General features: G+C 39.8%; 1 protein-coding gene across 1 annotated transcript in view; it reads left to right on the forward strand.

The window, feature by feature from the left end:
• Positions 1-18,057, forward strand: part of ANKRD44 (ankyrin repeat domain 44) — a 73,085-nt gene that overhangs the window by 17,510 nt on the left and 37,518 nt on the right. The window contains exons 4-12 of the mRNA XM_010007366.1: positions 1,274-1,474; positions 3,000-3,087; positions 4,653-4,795; positions 6,188-6,400; positions 7,622-7,700; positions 10,419-10,533; positions 13,984-14,066; positions 15,451-15,568; positions 17,934-18,002. Of these exons, the coding sequence (XP_010005668.1) occupies positions 1,274-1,474; positions 3,000-3,087; positions 4,653-4,795; positions 6,188-6,400; positions 7,622-7,700; positions 10,419-10,533; positions 13,984-14,066; positions 15,451-15,568; positions 17,934-18,002 (1,109 nt within the window). The remainder of the gene's footprint in view (positions 1-1,273; positions 1,475-2,999; positions 3,088-4,652; positions 4,796-6,187; positions 6,401-7,621; positions 7,701-10,418; positions 10,534-13,983; positions 14,067-15,450; positions 15,569-17,933; positions 18,003-18,057) is intronic.

An 18,057-nucleotide genomic window follows, 5' to 3' on the forward strand; every position in this document is an offset into this window, starting at 1 on the left:
TAAATAACTTTTAAAATCATAGGCCTGTAATTTAAAAAAGAAACTCCTGTGGAGACATGGACAATGATAGAACTTCATTGGTGCAGTGTCACTAACAGAACAATTCTGTTGGAGGACAGTTGGTGAGATGGCTGTAGAAAATGGAATTGCTGAGATCAGTTGAGGACAAAGAACTACAACTCTTAGGAATGGGTGTCTTGTTGATACTAACTGGAGGCACTTTCCTGGGCCATTCTAGATACAAAAATGCTATTTAAACACACTGTATGTGTGTGTATTCATTAATAAAATTTTGGCTGGGCTTACCAGAAAAATGTTCAGTTTGTAGGACTAGGGCTCTCCCACTCACCAGCTGTGAGTTGCAACTGGCAGACAAGGCTACTTGAATGCTACCATGTCCCACTGGTACCATTGTATTTCATTTGTTTGTAGGAGAAAAAAGAAGCAAAATGTAATTTTGAGAGAGGCTCTTTTTTGTTTTGGTTTGGGTTTTTTTGTTTGTTTCATTTGACTTGTTTATTGGCAGACGCAGGAGTAGAAGCAGAAAAGAACTGATTGTGAATTCTCCAGTGAGACAGTCTCTCAAGAAAGAACAGCACATTTTCTTGCTGGGAAAGATTTGCTTTTAACTAACAAAATTAGCATTAAAAGATGTTGTTTGGTCTCAGGCTGACAGAATGGATGTTGCAGTGAAGACCCTTGGCCTTAGCTCAGCCCTTGGGGAGGGAAGGAATGCTAATTCTAGCTTGGAGACACAAGCATCAACCCTTGCCTGTGATTCTCATGTTTTTGCAAAGCTGAAATTTTGTTTTCACATATTCAGTTCTGTTTCCTCTTTTTTCCTGTTTATAAATAAAACTTGGAGCAATTTGCTATGATTTCAATGTCCAAAATGATGTGCTTTTCATTTGGTAAATAATTGCTGTAACAGAGAGCTCAAAGAAGTACAATGATTAATTCCATTAAAGCACAGTTATGGTGACTGAGGTATTGAAGATTAATCAACTTAACAGGTTGGGCTCTCTGCACAGGCAGCTTTTTGTATGTCCTGAAATCAAACGGGGAAATTTTGGTTGTGAAGACACTGCTTTAAATGTCAGCAGAGGTGATGTGTATATCTGGCATTTGAATCACAAGCACCATTTCACTAGCCCGGGAGGTTGTTTCGATGAACGTTTGTCGTCTCCTCCTGGCTGTGTCTGGCGCGTGTGAGCAGCACGCGCGGTTGATGTGATGGCGCTTGTTCACGGGTGTAACTGTGTTGCTGCTGCAGGAAGCAGTGCAGGTGTTGATTAAGCACTCTGCTGATGTCAACGCTCGGGACAAGAACTGGCAGACTCCGTTGCACGTGGCGGCCGCCAACAAGGCAGTGAAGTGCGCTGAGGTCATCATCCCCATGCTGAGCAGCGTCAACGTGTCGGACCGGGGCGGGCGCACGGCGCTGCACCACGCCGCGCTCAACGGCCACATCGAGGTGAGCGGCCAGAGCATCACTGGTGCCTGGCTTAGTTATGCCCTGGTTCCAACAGTTGACCTGCTGTGGCTGGATCTAGGCTGAGCCCCCACAGCCCCGACCCCTCACGATTCCCATCAGTCAGCTGCTTTCCAAACCGTGTGCCAGATTTTCTAGCTGCAGAAATGAGAGTGGCTGGAAAGTACAAAGCACAGAGCTGGCATGCAAGTGAGGTGTGCATCCAGGTTTGGAGAGATGGCTGTGCCACCCACTCTGACAACTCAAGTGTATCCTTGGCTATTTTGTCCCTGACTGCCTATGAAAATGAGAGTAGCAGAGTGGAAAGAAGGAAAAACTGGTGGATTCACTTCATACAGAAGAAACATTCAGCTGCTTGAGATCCAGTTGGTCTGTTTTTCTAATCAGTTGTATAGAAAATGTGCTTCTGTTTTTTCTGCTTATCTTACACATGCAAACCCTTCTAGTCTAATTACCGTTTCTATATGAAAAAAACCCAAACCCCTACTTTTGTAAATAGAGCCCCTATGTAAAGGGTTGTGCTAGCAACTTCAGATTCATGTGCAGGGTTCCTCATTTGCCCATTACACAGCTGAAGATCTGGATATGGAACAAAGTGTTCCTAGACTGGAACTGTGTGCTTCTGTCAATAAAAGTTGATCAGTTGTACTGTAATTGAAAGAAGGAAGAGGAATGGTAGTTCCTGTAAAATTCTGATGGTGTTTGGCCTTTAAAATACTGGACTATAGGGAAAAGATAGTAATGCTTGAGACTAACCATAATAATCTAAAAGTCCTGAGCTTTAGGATAAGGTGTATCAGAAATGTTAGCTGAATATATGGTGTTATTAGCTGATCTCTTTACTGGTAAAGCAGTGTATGAGAGGAAAACAATCATCCAGCTCTGTAATTTATTATTTTAGAATGTTTTGCTGGAAAAGTTTTTGAATGTGTTTTCCATTCAGTTTCCTTTCTTTTTTTCCCTGATTTTTCTTACGTTTGATGTCAGATGATTTGCAATAGGAGAAGCAGCTTTTCACCTCCTGGCAGTGTCACAGCTGAAGCAGCCTGGTGCCTCTCCACACTGTTCTGGGCACATGGGAACTTAACAAAGATCACCATGGCCTGGCAAGAAATAGACACTCCCTGTTGAAAGATCACACAGATTTTAGGATTTTTACCTTATGAGCTGGAGGAATCTTGTCCCAGTCCACAAGAAAAAACCTTATTATGGTCTTAACAGTAAAAACAAAGGGTGGTGTTTCTCTTCCAGGCCTGTTTCTCTTCCAGGTTGTTTGCCAAGCTGAATTTGAAGTACACTGGAGTAGCAGCACCCTTGTCCTGGTTACTTGTGTCCATCACTGGTCCATGCCATTAATGCACACAGCTTTGAACAGTATTTGTGTAATTCACAAATTTATAATTGAAGAGCAGGATTTTGGGATTCCAACTTCATTGCTAGAATGTTGTGTTATAAACTGTAAGAGTGTGACCTACAGGGTTGGTTTACTTGCTGTTGTTCCTTCTAGATGGTGAACTTGCTCTTGGCCAAAGGGGCGAACATCAATGCTTTTGACAAAAAAGACAGAAGAGCACTTCACTGGGCAGCATACATGGGTAAGGCTTGGGCTGTTGCTCCTTTTTAATTTCCTATTCACAAGCCAATACCATGTATTTAAATGGCTAAGAGTAGACCCAGCCACGGAAAGCGAGCATTGTATTTACCTGAAGAGGGAAGGGTTCAGCTGACCTAAAACACACAGTGTCTATTTATGGTTTTGCTGTTGGTGGAGAACTTGGCTGTGATATAAATTTTAACACAGTTAATTTTGGGCCTTTTGTGTTGATTTTTCATTTTGATGTTTTTATCCTGACTCTAATTCCAGCCTGAAGTATATTTGCGTTTGAAAAAATACAAGTTATATTTGTTTCAGTTTTTGCCAAAAACTACTTTATATAAAATGCATATATATACAATAATAATTTGTTGCTGTTTATCTATGTGTGTATGTAGCTAAGTTACAATATTGTTAGGAAGTGTTTAATAGGCTTTCCTCCTGTTAGGAGTAAAATGTCTTTCATTCTAGAGTGGACAATATAAATTGATTTGTCTGTTCGAAATGTCAGTGGTGATACCAAATACTGCTTAGTTACATAAACTGACCTTATCATTCATTTCAAGTCAAAGGAAAATTTATTATCGCAGAGCATTATAATTTAAAAATGCTAGAAGAAGGTTGCCTGTGACAGTGGTCATGCTTGTTCAAGAGTTTTTGTTGGCCAAAACAATTCCAGTATATTCCAGATCATAATTTGTGAGCTGATGTGTGTGCTTGCCCAGGAACTCTTTTCATCTGATCTGTCAAAATCTTTATTTTAATCATCTCACTTCTGGAAATGAGATAACAGGAGATTTCAAACTGTGAGAAAAGCTAATTGGGTGGGTTTTTTTTAATATACACAGACAGATGGTAAGACTCTTGCCAACAAATACCATTTTGGCTTTTGAGCTAGTGAGCTCTGAACTCTTCTCTGTAGAGGTGAAAGGCTTTCACATCATGTTGTGCAATTCCTCATCTCTTTTTGCTCTTAATTATTTTCAGAAATTCTTGATGTACTTATCAATATATTTAGATACTATTTAAGGCCTAAATTAGCAGTGGGATTTAGAAGCCTGTAGTGTAATTTGGACAGAATTTAGATAATGAGACCTGAGCATCTTATCCTGGAAACCCTCACATAGTTTCTTGAATGCTTAAATATCTTAGGGCATTTTGGACTTTGTCCATAAAGTGTTCCAGGTTCTGCACATGGCCAGAGGTGCCTTTGCCATTGAAGTACTCTACAGCTCTTTTTGTAACAGGGAGAACAAAACACAAACTGTTATTTTTAGATAAATAAATTGGAAAAGGTATGGTTTTGTTCTTTTAATGGCTGGAAGACTAATTCAGTAAAGAGAAATTTGACACATCTGGTGAAGGTGAATGCATATTGCATGGATTTCTTTGCAGCTAGGTTTAATAATCCTAGCATTAAAAAAATGCTTATTTTCCTCTTGTAAAACTGGGAACTTTGCGAAACAGCAGCAAAAGGGGCAGTGCAATAGCAAGAAAGCAGTAATTTGGGAAAAATGACACTGTAGGATGGTATACACTTTGATGACTATCTTTCATCTTTTGAAGGACACCTGGAAGTTGTTGCCTTACTGATTAATCATGGTGCAGAGGTGACCTGTAAAGACAAGAAGGGTTATACCCCACTTCATGCAGCTGCATCCAATGGGCAGATTAACGTTGTGAAACACCTCCTTAACTTAGGGGTAGAGGTATGTGTCAATGTGCTCTGTGTGTCTTCCATGTTTCTCCTTATTTGGAGGTATTCTTTTGTCCTTTCCTAAGGATGCTGCTACAAATATTGGCAGAACTTCTAAAGAAAATATTCCCCTTTTCTGGACCATGAAAAGCACCTTGTGCTTCATTGCTTTATTAGTTCAAGACCCAGCAAACCTTCTGGAATAAAAAGATGTCTGACATGGACAGTAAATTTCCGGCCATTTTGCTGAAGAAATCAGGAAATATATGGTGTTCCTGCAGAGGAAGATGGAATCATTGAAGCTCCCTTGACTCAGCATTCCCTTGGATAAGATGCGTGGTTGTTCTCAACATATACACTGTGTACTTTACTAAACTGCAGTTCAGGCAATTCAAGTTTAGGGACTTGAATTTCCTTTGTAGTTTACAGAGGATTATTTTTACTCTGGAGAGGATTTTCTGGGTTTTTTTAGGGCATAAGCTTGTCTTAGTCTAATATCACCAATTCAGTGCTTCAAAGCATCAGTGAGATGACCAAGAGAGTCTGCACTGGTTAATCAGAGGTGTCAAATGAAGCCACTGCACTTGCCAGCTTTATAACCAGCTGACTTGACCTGCCAAAAAAATGTTAGAAGTCTGTGTTCAGAGGCTGTTGACTGTGAAGTTAAAAGGGAATAGGTGTTTCCTGTTATTAGCAACAGTATGTTAATAACTACCTTTAACTTCCACATTCTCCATCACTGGGGATATAATTTTTGAGATGCCCGTATTTTGTGGAAGAGTATTCATATTATCCTGGAGTTTTTTGTACAGTCTGTCTTGTTCTGTTTTACAGAACAGCAGTTGAATTCTAAGCCAGTCATCAAGAAGTAATATAATCTTAATTACATCTTTATAAAACTGAGCTACTGAAAGTGGTTTCTTATTGAAGTGTAAATGGCTGTGCAGCTTCCCTTCATTCAGACACCTTCATTCCTTTTCCACAAGAAATCTGTGGAAAGAGCTCTTAAGTCTGATTTTGTTCACAAAAATTCAGTAGTTGGAGTTGTATTTTTTTTTTTTTAATAAAGATTGTGAGCTTTTTATTTGTCCTACCTTCCCACTTATGTTTAAAAGCTTTCCCACTTATTAGGGCTTTGTCATCATAATTCCATAGTCCTGCTATCAGCTTTAAGCTTCAAACTGGCTTTTAGGAGTTGTCAGTGAGATAAAAAGTTAATAATAGTAAAGGTCTGAATTAATGTACTCTGAGAGTATATTTTTCTTATTCAATGAAATTTGCTGGTGAGAAATATGCCCTGTGACAGTTGAAGCCTCCAGCTATTTCCATTTGCAGTGTGTGATGCATTATGTAAAATGGTAAGCTGATGTCTGTGATTTAATTGTGTCTCCTTGTCTCATTTTAGATTGATGACATGAACATCTATGGAAATACTGCACTTCACATTGCCTGTTACAATGGGCAGGATTCTGTCGTTAATGAGCTGATTGACTACGGTGCTAATGTAAATCAGCCTAATAATAATGGATTCACTCCTTTGCATTTTGCTGCTGCCTCCACTCATGGAGCACTGTGTCTTGAACTACTAGTGAATAATGGGGCAGATGTTAACATTCAGGTAACAGTTGCAATGTAGCTCTTCAGTTTTACTTTGTCCTATTTTGCATATATCAGGAGACTGCTAACTATACTAACAAGTACAGCTTGGCTTCATCATGTTGATGGAAGTTGAGAGATGCTGAGAATGTTGATCATTAAACTGTCTGCATGAGATGACTTCCCAGAGGAGGAGCTCTCTGTGACTTGATAAATATGACAACATTAAATTCTAGGCCAGCCATTCTCCTCAAGACATGCACCACTACTGCAGGAGCTCTGTCAAAATGTTATCTCAGGGAGTGGTGGTTGAGGAGCTATTCTTTCAGGTGTTTTACTTCCCCCTACAATATGGATTTAATTAACCTGATTCTAGCATGTTCCTTTTGACTTTCATGGGGAAGTAAGAACTGAAGGTTGCTTGTCTACCTGTTTTAGAGCTTGAGTTTATAATGTTTGATTCTGTTAAGGATATCTGAATGCTTTTGAGATACGATTGATACATCTTGATGAAGCTGAAAGGGACTTGTTATCCAACAGAGAGGGTCCTGGTATATGTACGAGAAGACTCTCTGAGTTCATATAAGATTTTCACTACTTTACTTTAAACTCTATATGTTTCAGTTTCCCATCTATAAAACTGGTCTCCTAGCATTTAAGTCCACTGGCAAGTCCCTTGAGATCAGTGAATTGTCAGTGCACTATTTAAACTCAGATTTAAAAAAATTATATTAGCGATTGTGCTTGCCAATGAATGCAAAATCCCATGCCAAACAAGATGAATTATTGTGAGTAGTGAGGCCGGTACCCTTCCCGTGCTGCTTTCTCAGCTCCTCAACTTTCCCAGTCTCAGAACCCAAAACACTGATCTCTACTCATTGTACCTTTTCAGCCACATGCCTTCTCTGTTTTCTCATTGTTTTTTGTAGACATTCTATTTTTGATTGCCTGGAAATTATAACCATAACTTTTTAATATAGTAGTTTTTATTCTGAGGTGTATCTATAAAATGCAGATTGACTGTAAGGATGGGCTCCACCCCAGCCCATTTCCTGCTCATGGCTGAGGAACTGTTTTACTTGTACACTTGAACCGTTTACCATCATGCATAGATTCAGTCCTGCAGACTTTTGAAGCCAGTGAAGATTTTATCTGAAGAATGGCTGTAGGATGTTAGGATGAGAGACTTGTTACAGCTGCTTTACATGCTAAATCTTTTTTGTTTCTGTTTGGTTTCTGTTAGAGTAAGGATGGGAAGAGCCCACTGCACATGACAGCTGTCCATGGGAGGTTCACGCGGTCGCAAACCCTCATTCAGAACGGTGAGCTTCTGTCTGATCAACAATTCTTCACAAGATCAAGGTGTTTCCAAAGTTGCAAGGGCTGCTCTGAGAGCTGCTTGGCTCAGACAGATGACATCCATAGGTCATCCCTTGTCCACTGATGCAGTCACTCCATTGTAGAAAGCCACCAGCTTAGTCAGGCTGGATTTGTCCCTAGTAAAGCCGTGGTGGCTATCCTGAAAAACCTTCCTGTCATCCATGTGCCTTAGGATATCTTCTGGGAGGATCTGTTCCATGATCTCATCAGGCACAGAGGTGAGGCTGACAGATTGGTAGTTCCCAGGGTCCTCCTTTCTACTCTTTTTAAAAATGGGCAATGTGAGATGTTGAATGTGGCTGAACAGTTATGCTGTAAATGCAACAACATGAACATTTTCACAAGATTGTATTTTAAAATGGAAGTTTTAAGTATATCATGCTCCTTTCAGGTCATGCAGATTGTTGTCATATCTCTCCTTGAATAACTGAAATAGTAATAATAAAAGAAATTTGGGCAACGTGGTAGAAGGTGTGCTTTAATGCAATTCTTAGTTGTTTAGTAAAATATGCTGTCTGATTCCCTGTTGAATTTTTGTGTGAAAGGACTGACAGTTCTTATCTGTCCTTCATGCCTCTCTACTTCAAGTTACCTGGGTTTTGCTTCTTGCTTTCTTTATTTGCTGCCCCTCTAATTTTTGTTTTGTACACAGATCTGATTGCAAGTGACTTTATGCCTTATTGCCATGGAATGTTGCAGAAGGGAGAAATGTCAATGATTTAAAGAATTGGAGTTTCATTCTGCAGTACTTAATGACTTGGCTAAAGATGTCTTAATTTCTGGCTGATGTCTCTAATGGCTTCTAGAGGAAGAATGGATTACCTTAAATTTGGAAAATTGCAAATGTGATACCTATCTTTAAAAACAGGGGAAAAAAATAAATAAGCTGGAGGTCACCCCATAGGTCACCCCAAAATTCTGAAATGAATGAATGAGCAAACTGTTTGTAAGCACTTAGGGAGGAGTGGGCAATATCTGGCACAGATTTCTCAAGAGTAAAGGATGCTGAACCATCTTAAATCTCTTCTACAGGGAAATAGACTTTGTGAACACAGCACAGTCCTCAGACTATTTTGTAGGCAGGTAATGATCATGGTGGAGACTCCACCCCAGGGAACCTGTTCCAGTGTTTCACTGACCTTAATTTATGGTTAGAAAATGCTGTATAGTGCTTTACTAGAACTTTGCTTGTTGCAGATATGGCCTGTTATCTCCTGTGAATAGTGGACATAAATTAATATTACCATATCCTGATGTTAGCAAGACTTTTTACATGTTTTCATAAAGTATTCTCACAGCAACCTAGTGCAGTATTAATATATTACAGTGTTAGTATGTAACTAGCTGAAAAACTACAGTCAGTAATAAATTGGTTGTTGTTGAAAAGGAAGGTGTAGTGACGGGGTTTTAAGTTGCTCTCCTGGGTCTGGAACTGTCCAGTATTTTCATTAACATCTTGGACAGTGAAATAGAAAATGTGCTTTTAAAATCTGGAGAAAACATGAAGTGTTAGTTTGGCCAAAAATGGAATTAGAATAGAAAACAGTCCCATAAAATTGGAGACAAGTTATAATGCAAGTGAAGCAAAGAAGGGATCCCACACGCAGGCAGGAGTATCAGTTTGCAAGTTCAGAACAGCAACAGCTGGGTGGGTGGCAGTTCCTCAAGAAAGGATTTGGGGATTTTAGAGGATCAGAAGCCTCTTGACCACAAGTCAACAGTGTCATGCTGCTTAAAAAAAGTAAATCAACAACGTACATGGTGCTGCATAATGTACAGGAGTGTATAGATAGGAGCACAGCCAGCAGGCATGAAGTAATCCCTTAGCTCAGCTCTGAGTTGGGAAACATCAGCTGTGGTGCTGTTTCTGGCTTTTGACATTTTACTTCCAGAAGGATGTGGGCCAGCTGGAGAGGATGAAGGAAGGATGAGAATAGCTGGAGTACAGCAAACCTGACTTATGAGGAGAGACTGAAAAAATTACAGTTCCTTGGTCCAAAAAGAAAACAAGGACTTGCACAGCAATCTTTGCATGGTCAAAAGCTGCAGGAGAGAAGAAAGAAATAATCTATTTTTCCTGCTTGTGAGCATAAAACACAAGATGACAGGCTTAAATTGCAAGAGAAAATGTTCTGCTTAAGCATTATTTGTTTCTTATTTTGTAAGACACAGTAAAGGCACAAAACATGCTTGGTTGTTGCAGTGTCTTCCAGCTGAACTCTTGAACAAACTGTTGTCTTACATTGTCTTACAGGTAAGGTTGTGACAGTGTCTTTACAAATGAGAGCATAGTCTCAGCAGGTTTTTTTGTTGGTTTGTTTTTGGTTTTGTTTGTTTTGTTTAATTCAAGGCGTCCATTTGTACCCTGTCCTTTAGCTGAAGGAGCAAGTCTGAATCATGCACTTGACCATTGTGTCATCCCGTTCACGTATTACCCACCAGTTTCCCCACAGCTGCAGTTCAAGAGGGAGGTGGAAATGTCAGAGTGTGCTCAGTCCCAGTGTCTGGCAGCTTGTTGTGTGCTGGCTCCTGGTCTCTGAAATTTAGTGCCTCTGTATCTGGACTTGTTTGGCTGCATTTGCTAGAGAGAAACCATGTTTGTGGTCACTGGTTCACACTTAACCTTCCAGTGCTAAGCTGTATGAAAATGTCTTTTGCAGGAGGGGAAATCGACTGTGTTGATAAGGATGGTAACACCCCTCTGCACGTGGCTGCAAGATACGGGCATGAGCTTTTGATTAACACCCTCATAACCAGCGGAGCTGATACTGCCAAGTAGGTGGCTGAAGTGGAGCAGTTTCTAATGATCAAGTGTTATGTCTGATGCCTGGAAACACAGCTACTCCTCAGGTTCAGAAGTGTGAAGGTTAAAATGGATAAGTGTGATTGCACTGTACTTCAGTGGGGCATGTGGGGCTAAAACAAGAACACTTGGGAAGTGTGGAGGGGGAGGAAGCCCTGCTAAGGTCCTACTGTGTCCAGTTATGTGGTAACAAAGTAGGACAAGTACCACTTATTTTCCCTCAAGCATTGATATGGCACAGTGATATATAATATACATTAAGTACATATGTGCATAAAGTGCATCTTGATCACAATTATTCCATTTCAAGGGAATTGTGTGCCTATTCCTTTGTATCTAAATTAGCCTAATGTTCAGTGGCCTGTCATACATGGTGATTATTCTTTTGTCTTCTATCTTCTAATATGACATAAGATAATCAATAGAAATGCAGTATTACAAAGAAGATGTTATTAATTATTTTTAATCTCAATATAACTAGAGCCTGTCTTGATGTTACATCGGTTTTGATATTCAGGTGGCTGAAATAATACGACTGCTTTTAACTGCTTTGTGGATTTGGGAGTCCTTTTTGACTAGAAGGACAAGAAGTTAAATTAGACATGATTCTAAATCTTTTTAGTGCGTTCTGCTTAAATTAAATTATTTGTTTGTTGTTGTTTTTTTCCTCTTGCACATGTGTGAAGACCACCCACAATATTATAAGTATTGTCAACTCAAACGTTGGCAGGTGCTATGTTTTTAAGAGTATTCGATTATTGTTCAGTTACATTTGGGTTGTCAAAAGAAAACAGCAAGCCTGACAGTAAACAAAGGGGTGTAAGACCAGAGTAATGCAATGCTATGAAGGATATCTGTGCCAGGTGTTTAACAGCAGCATTTGATTTCATGACTGGAAGTTTTTGGCAGTTAGCTCCCTATATCTCCAAAATATAATTTGAGTCTTCTACCTAGAACCTACCGTAGAAATCAGTGACTTTTCTTGACTTACCCTGTTAGGAAAACCTACTTTCTGATGCAAATGACTGATTTTAATTTTGAAGATACTTGCAGGTCTCAGTATTTTGTTTCTTTGGTAGATGGTGTTTAAGAAAGTGGCACATTTGCCCATCTTCCTTTATCAAGTATGACGTTCACCACTCACACACAGAGGGTGGAACAGATCCTCAGCTGTCATGGATAATAAAATTCCACAGGCTTCAGCTAATGTCACTGGATTTTATTAACATAACCAACATGAAGATCTTGCTGTCTAAAAAGAGGTGTATTTTTCCCAGCTCTTTCTCCAGTACACTGAGTCCCAGTCTGGCTCTTAGCTTGAGGTTTAAGGGGAAAATGTGAAGCAGTGGGATAGCCTGCTCTTGGAATCAGGATTATCCAGTTAGAAATTTCTGTGTCACACTTGGGTGACTGGAACATTGGTCAAATAAAATACTTTTTCCAGCAGGAGAAGTGAAATGAGGAGTTGGCTCAGAGATACCAGGCAGATCCAAAAAATGCTACTGTGCTAAAAAGGAGCACTGAAATGCTGGGAATGGGATTTCATATGTGCTACATGTAAATAACTCTAGTGGAGCTCCCTGAATTGACTTTGAAAAGAGAGCTCCACAGCATTGTTGGCAACAACTGCAGACAGCTCACTCAGGTCGCAGAGACAACTGCTTCTAAAGGGGAAGATGTCTAAGTGATGAGTGTGAGCAGCACTATAGAAATGTGATACTGCTTAGCACATGTACAGATAGTGTATTTTGATGGAAACCAACCAAGACACGCTGGGTTGAAATCTTGACCAAAAAGAAGAAAAATATTGCTTTAGATAGCGAGGTGGAGGAGGAGACAAAGGGAAATGGGTGTAGGAAGAAGCACAGCAGTGCAGAATGTTCAATGTTAGCTTAAATAAATTAATCCACAGCTAAAAAATACAACTGTTCATACAGAAGCAATAGCTTGGTGGAGCTGGTGCTGTCTCCTTCAAAGAAGAGGCTGTCAGATAGACTCCTAATAGATTTACCCTAGGGTGTAAATGCTGACACTGGCAAGATCAAAATTTGTATGGCACCACAAGTCACTCCTTAGTATCGTGAAACATCAAGGAGGACAAATTTAATATGAAGACAGAGGAAGGATAGGCCTGTGGGTTTTGGAAAGAATGAGTTTTTAAAATCATACCACAATTAGCAATGTGTGTATATAGAAAATGTTAGAGATAGCAAGATATCCACATAAACATCCATGTTTATTTTTGTCTAAAGCTTTATAAATAGCTATGATTTATGGTGAATCCTGCAGAAAGATAAGTTCCTTTGTCTTTGAATCTGTATCTGAAATTCTCTTCCATGAAATGATCTTACTCTTCCATCCACCAATTGTCTTGCAGCATTGAAGGGCAGATATAAATCCATCTGCTAGTGTTCAGGAGTTTGTCATATTTCAAGCATATATCTGCTGAGGCAGTAGATAATAATCTTGTTGAGATAGTTGGTTTCAGAGGCTCCATGTTTATATGCACTTGGAGGACTGCCTGTAGGATAGTATTTCCAGAATAACAAGATGCTGTTCACAAAACAAGACTAAATGACAGGAGTCAAGCTGTCCAATCCCAAAAGTCTTCTGTGCTTAGGGACTGAACTGGGATGATTTGCTGATGTTAATAAAAGCCGCTGAGCACTTGGCTTATTTAAAAATGATGTGGTTACCTGAGAGATTTAGCCTAATGATAGGTGCCTCTTTTTTTTTTTTTTTTTCCTTTTTTTTTTCCACCCAGTTTGTGTGATCTGAGAATTTTGTAGTGTAATTGAAAAGAGGGTTGTGTGTTAAATGGGGGGATATTTGGAAGCACATATGAGAGTAGTTGGAGCAAATGGGAAAAGGAGATGTTTAGTACTTAGGATGTGGGAAGAAAACTGTGTTACAGCAGCCTCAAGGAAAACACAGCAAAGTCATCAGCTACCAGGGGAAGGAGAGGGAAGAAGCAGAGGCTTTGAAAACCCACATTAGTCTAGAGGATGTTAACTACAGGAAAAATGGATTTCAGAAATAATACTTAGAAAATTTTGGAATTTACTTTTACTTCAGAATGACAGTTGCAGTATGTGTAGCTAATGCAGAAATTTGTGCATCTCACATTGGGAAATTGACTCCAAGAAAGATCTACTGTGTTGCTTCCTCCCTTACCTTGGTTTTCCTCTGGAATATTTAGAAACTTTCCTGCCACATTCTGTTCAAAGCATAATGCCAAGATTTTGCTGTATCAGAATATTTTTAACTCCTGAGAAGGCAGATAAAAATAACATGGCAGGAAGAATCTTCCCTGAAAATCATAAAAAATGCCACCTCTATGGAGGGAACTTTGGATGTGTTGTGTCTGTATGCAACCTGCATTTTCACATGGCTCTGTGTAATGAGGCTGTTGTGCCTTTCAGGTGTGGGATCCACAACATGTTCCCTTTACACTTAGCAGCGCTGAATGCTCACTCAGACTGCTGCAGGAAATTGCTGTCATCAGGTAGGTAAATCCCCCAGTGTCTGTGCAGCTCGAGTAATGTGTGTCTCTGCTGCTTGCAGCCCCTTTATACTCACTGCTGTGAATTGTTCCAATGAAAGACTTCCTGTGCTGCTGTGCTGGGCTCTGTGCTGTGCCGTGTGGAGCGTGCAAGGCTTTCCTAACAGCCTGCTGGTACATCCCTGCATCCTGTATTGTTCATGCCTGAAGCCCTTTTCTCCTGGCAGGTTCAAAGAGATTATGTTAATTTGCCAGGAAAAGGGAGAAAATGTAGGACCCTTTTCCACACTGTAGGAATGTGAGACACTGTTTTGGTTGGGGGTCCTCCACCCCAAGAAATAATTCAGGAGATTCCCTCCTGGAAGCCTGCACTGATGCAGGTATTTACATCTCACTGGCAGTGATGTGTTGTAGATACAGCTCAAGTGTGTTTCTGTATCTGACCAGGGTAAAGCAGTTAGGCTGGCCAAAGCTCTGACAGGGGCATGAGAGGGGAAATGAGTGAAAGGGTAGTGTTGAGACAGCAGTCTCAGGATCCTCACTGGAGCAGGAGTTTGTTCATGCAACCATTTCAGAAGAGGCAGTAATCGGATGCCAAATCCCAGTTTGTTTTTTTCCAGGCAAGTGATCCCATGAGTTAAAAAATTGCGAGGCAAATCATATGCTTTTCTAGAAAATGGCTTCATTACTTAACACATAAAATCTTCTTCAACTGCTTTTTTTTTCTTTTTCTTTTTTTTTTTTTTTCTTTTTCTTTTTTTTTTTTTTTCTTTTTCTTTTTTTTTTTTTTTCTTTTTCTTTTTTTTTTTTTTTCTTTTTCTTTTTTTTTTTTTAACTGAAACTTGAGTCCTGCGAGGTATTAAAAAAATGTGAAAAATAGCAATTGCATACCCTATTATGTTAAACTTGGCACACTCTGGCCTTCACCACCAGATCGGGAAGGAAGTAAAAAAGCTCTGGATGACTAGAGTTGATACTGTCAGGGTTATATCTTTGGCCTTTTGCATCTGGATGAACAACCCTGCGTGCTTCTGGGAGCCTCTTCCCAACCCAAGAAGCACATGCAATAGAAGCGGCCCCATTGCATGTTCAGGCTGACTCTGTGGTTTTTTCCCTCATTTCTTCGTGCTTTCTGTCTTCCTGTCCTGCTGTCACAGTCCTCTTGGTAAGTGTCTGCCTCATAAATGCCTGCCACATGGTTCTGAATGGCGATGAGGCACGGAAGTAGATGCTCATTGACTCTGCAGCTCTTTATAGAGCTGCCAAGCTGGAGCAGCCACTCGCCGTTCCCCGGGCAACCTCTTTCTGACTGTAGTTGCTTGCGTTCTGTTTTTTTCCTAACTAACTGATTTTTCTGTCTCTGCAATGTTTCTTGTGGTTTAACTAGGACAAAAGTATAGCATAGTGTCCTTGTTTAGTAATGAGCACGTGCTGTCTGCAGGCTTTGAAATAGACACCCCTGATAGTTTCGGAAGAACGTGCCTCCACGCTGCCGCTGCAGGAGGGTGAGTAGCTGTGACCTGTAGCTGTTGCGAGTTATTTTGTGGCTTCGTTGCAGGTTTGGTGCCAGCCAACTTGACTGTGTCATCCACATAGGAATTTCTTGCTGTGTGAGGAAAGCAAAGTGGCCTGATAGCAGATTTTTGTTACTCAAGGCTGTCTTTTGCTACTACCCCCATGTAGGGGTTGCTTGTGAAGTAAAGGAGACGGTCTAATTTACCACAGAGAGCTGTGTTGTGATTTGAAACATGGGCTTCAGGCACAGGGGAAGAGTGCCTGAAGAGTGCCCCTGTGAAGAGTGCTTCAGCTGGGTGGGGTACTGCATCCTCACCCACCTCTGTCTGTTGGCCACAGTGGTTGCTGAGGGCCAGCAGTCACCAGGAATCATCAGTTCCTGGGCCAAAGCGGGTAAAGAGGAGGAGCTGTGGCTCCTGGGATGCTGCTTGCAGGGAAGTTTTTTCTGGCCTCCACCTTTGGACTGTGTCCTTTTCCAAAAATGCAACTACTCAACAGTTCCTATGGGATTGTAATCCTGGAGTCCAAATGCAGCTCATCTTCCTCTTTCCCACTTTTCAAGTGCAAGTTTAAATGTTTCTAAAAGAAAAACCAACAAACCAAAACAACCACAAAAAAACAAGCCCAAACCAACCAACCAAACAACCCCAAACCTCCAATTTTGAAACCCAGAAGACTCTTGTTCACTCAGAGTGATAAATGCTGGGAGGCCAGAAATGGAAACAAATGAAACCCGAAATATGTCAGTTTAAGTTGTAAATGTCACATCCAGTTGGATGAAATATTTCCAAATAATTGTCAGTGGAGTGCTGTGAAGTTCACCTAGCAAAAGGACAAAGCATTTGGCAAGCATTGAGTTTTGACTCTTCTGTTGAGGACTTTATGGCTCAGAAAACAGCTGAAATAGAGCCTTGGCTAGAACCCAGCTCGGATTCACTGTGGTTATAGCAAGAAGAAATGGTCATCCACAGCAAACACTTGGCAGTCTTTCTGGAAGTTATTTTTTCTTCTTGGTGGACCAAAATGTATATCACAAACTTTTGGTTATTACAAAAACCTAGTCAAATTGATCCAAATATTGTTTTTTGTTTTTCTTATGGTATTACTCTTATATTAATAGAGGAGGCATGACTGTTGCTTGCATGGTAATTATTTATAGTATAGTTCAAATGCTACCTCTTTGAGAAGGCTGCACCCCAAAAGAAAATTAAAACCTGGAAACCCCAAAGAGGAGAGGCTTCATAAGAAGCAAAAGTGGCTCATGAAAACACACCATATTTTTCCACTGGTTTACTACAGTTGTCATCAGTAACAAGTGTTTCTATTTTTAGTACATTGTGGTGAGTGTTCTGTAGCTATTTTATGCAATAGCAATTTAGCATAAGGATGAACATAGGCCATTATATTGCATCCATGCTTTTCTTTTTCCTGGAGGTGGACCTATACAAAAGGCATTAGTCTTTTCCTGAAAAATGCCTGTTACTCCTACTAACATAATGGGTTATATGGGTACTAGGAAAAGAACACACTTCAAAGTCCTACTCATCTGACTGAACACAAATGATTTATTGCCCCTGTGAATGACAAGGACTCTTGGAAGGTGCTGCTCTTCTTTATGTTATTTTCTGGCTTGGAGTCATATATATATCCCTTGTATTACAAAAGATGTGAGAAACCAGCTGGTTTATTTTCTATTAAAAATCTAAAATCACCTAGCTGTAAACAAGATGAAGAAGCAGCAATGATCTGGTGAATTCTTTCAACAGATGCAAAGCAATGAAGCACAACTTATTCACTTAGATAAATGCAATATTGATATGACAATCACTTTAACGAAGCACGAAGTGCTTAAACCTATCAACAGTCAACAAATCATATGAGAATAAACCTAAAAGTAACTCTAGTGACTAAATCTTGCTAAGTAAACAGGATTTGAGTGGAGGTGGGTTTCGTTAAATGTCGCCTCATCATTATTAGACTGGCATTTTATAAGACAACAACTTAAAAAAAAAAAAGTTATCTTATAAAATACCAGTTCAGTGTGGGAAGCATTAGAGTACAGTCCCCATTGAAAATCTCCAAACACACTGAATTCAGATCACATTTACTGTGTTCTCTTTGGATTTTTTGTCCTGCAGAAGAGAAATTTGATGTTTTCTAAAAAAAAAGAAATTAAGTAGTTTTTTAAGGCTTCATTTTATTTTGATTGAATTTCGCATTGTAGTTGGCTGTGCCCTTGTTTTGCACAGCAAATAATACAAAAATTGTTAGAGTAACTTTTTCCTTTTTGGTAAAAGCAAGCAACACACATGTAAAAATATGTTTTGTTCATGTTTTCTTTACTTCTCTTTCCAGTAATGTTGAATGTATAAAACTCTTGCAAAGCAGTGGAGCTGATTTTAGTAAGAAGGACAAATGTGGGAGGTAGGTGAAATATTAAGCTCAATTGAAAAAAAAAAAAAAAAAAAGAAGAATCTAG

Source organism: Chaetura pelagica, unplaced genomic scaffold (assembly GCF_000747805.2).
Source record: "Chaetura pelagica isolate M959 unplaced genomic scaffold, ChaPel_1.0 scaffold21, whole genome shotgun sequence".
In the NCBI taxonomy this organism is placed as follows: Eukaryota; Metazoa; Chordata; class Aves; order Apodiformes; family Apodidae; genus Chaetura; species Chaetura pelagica.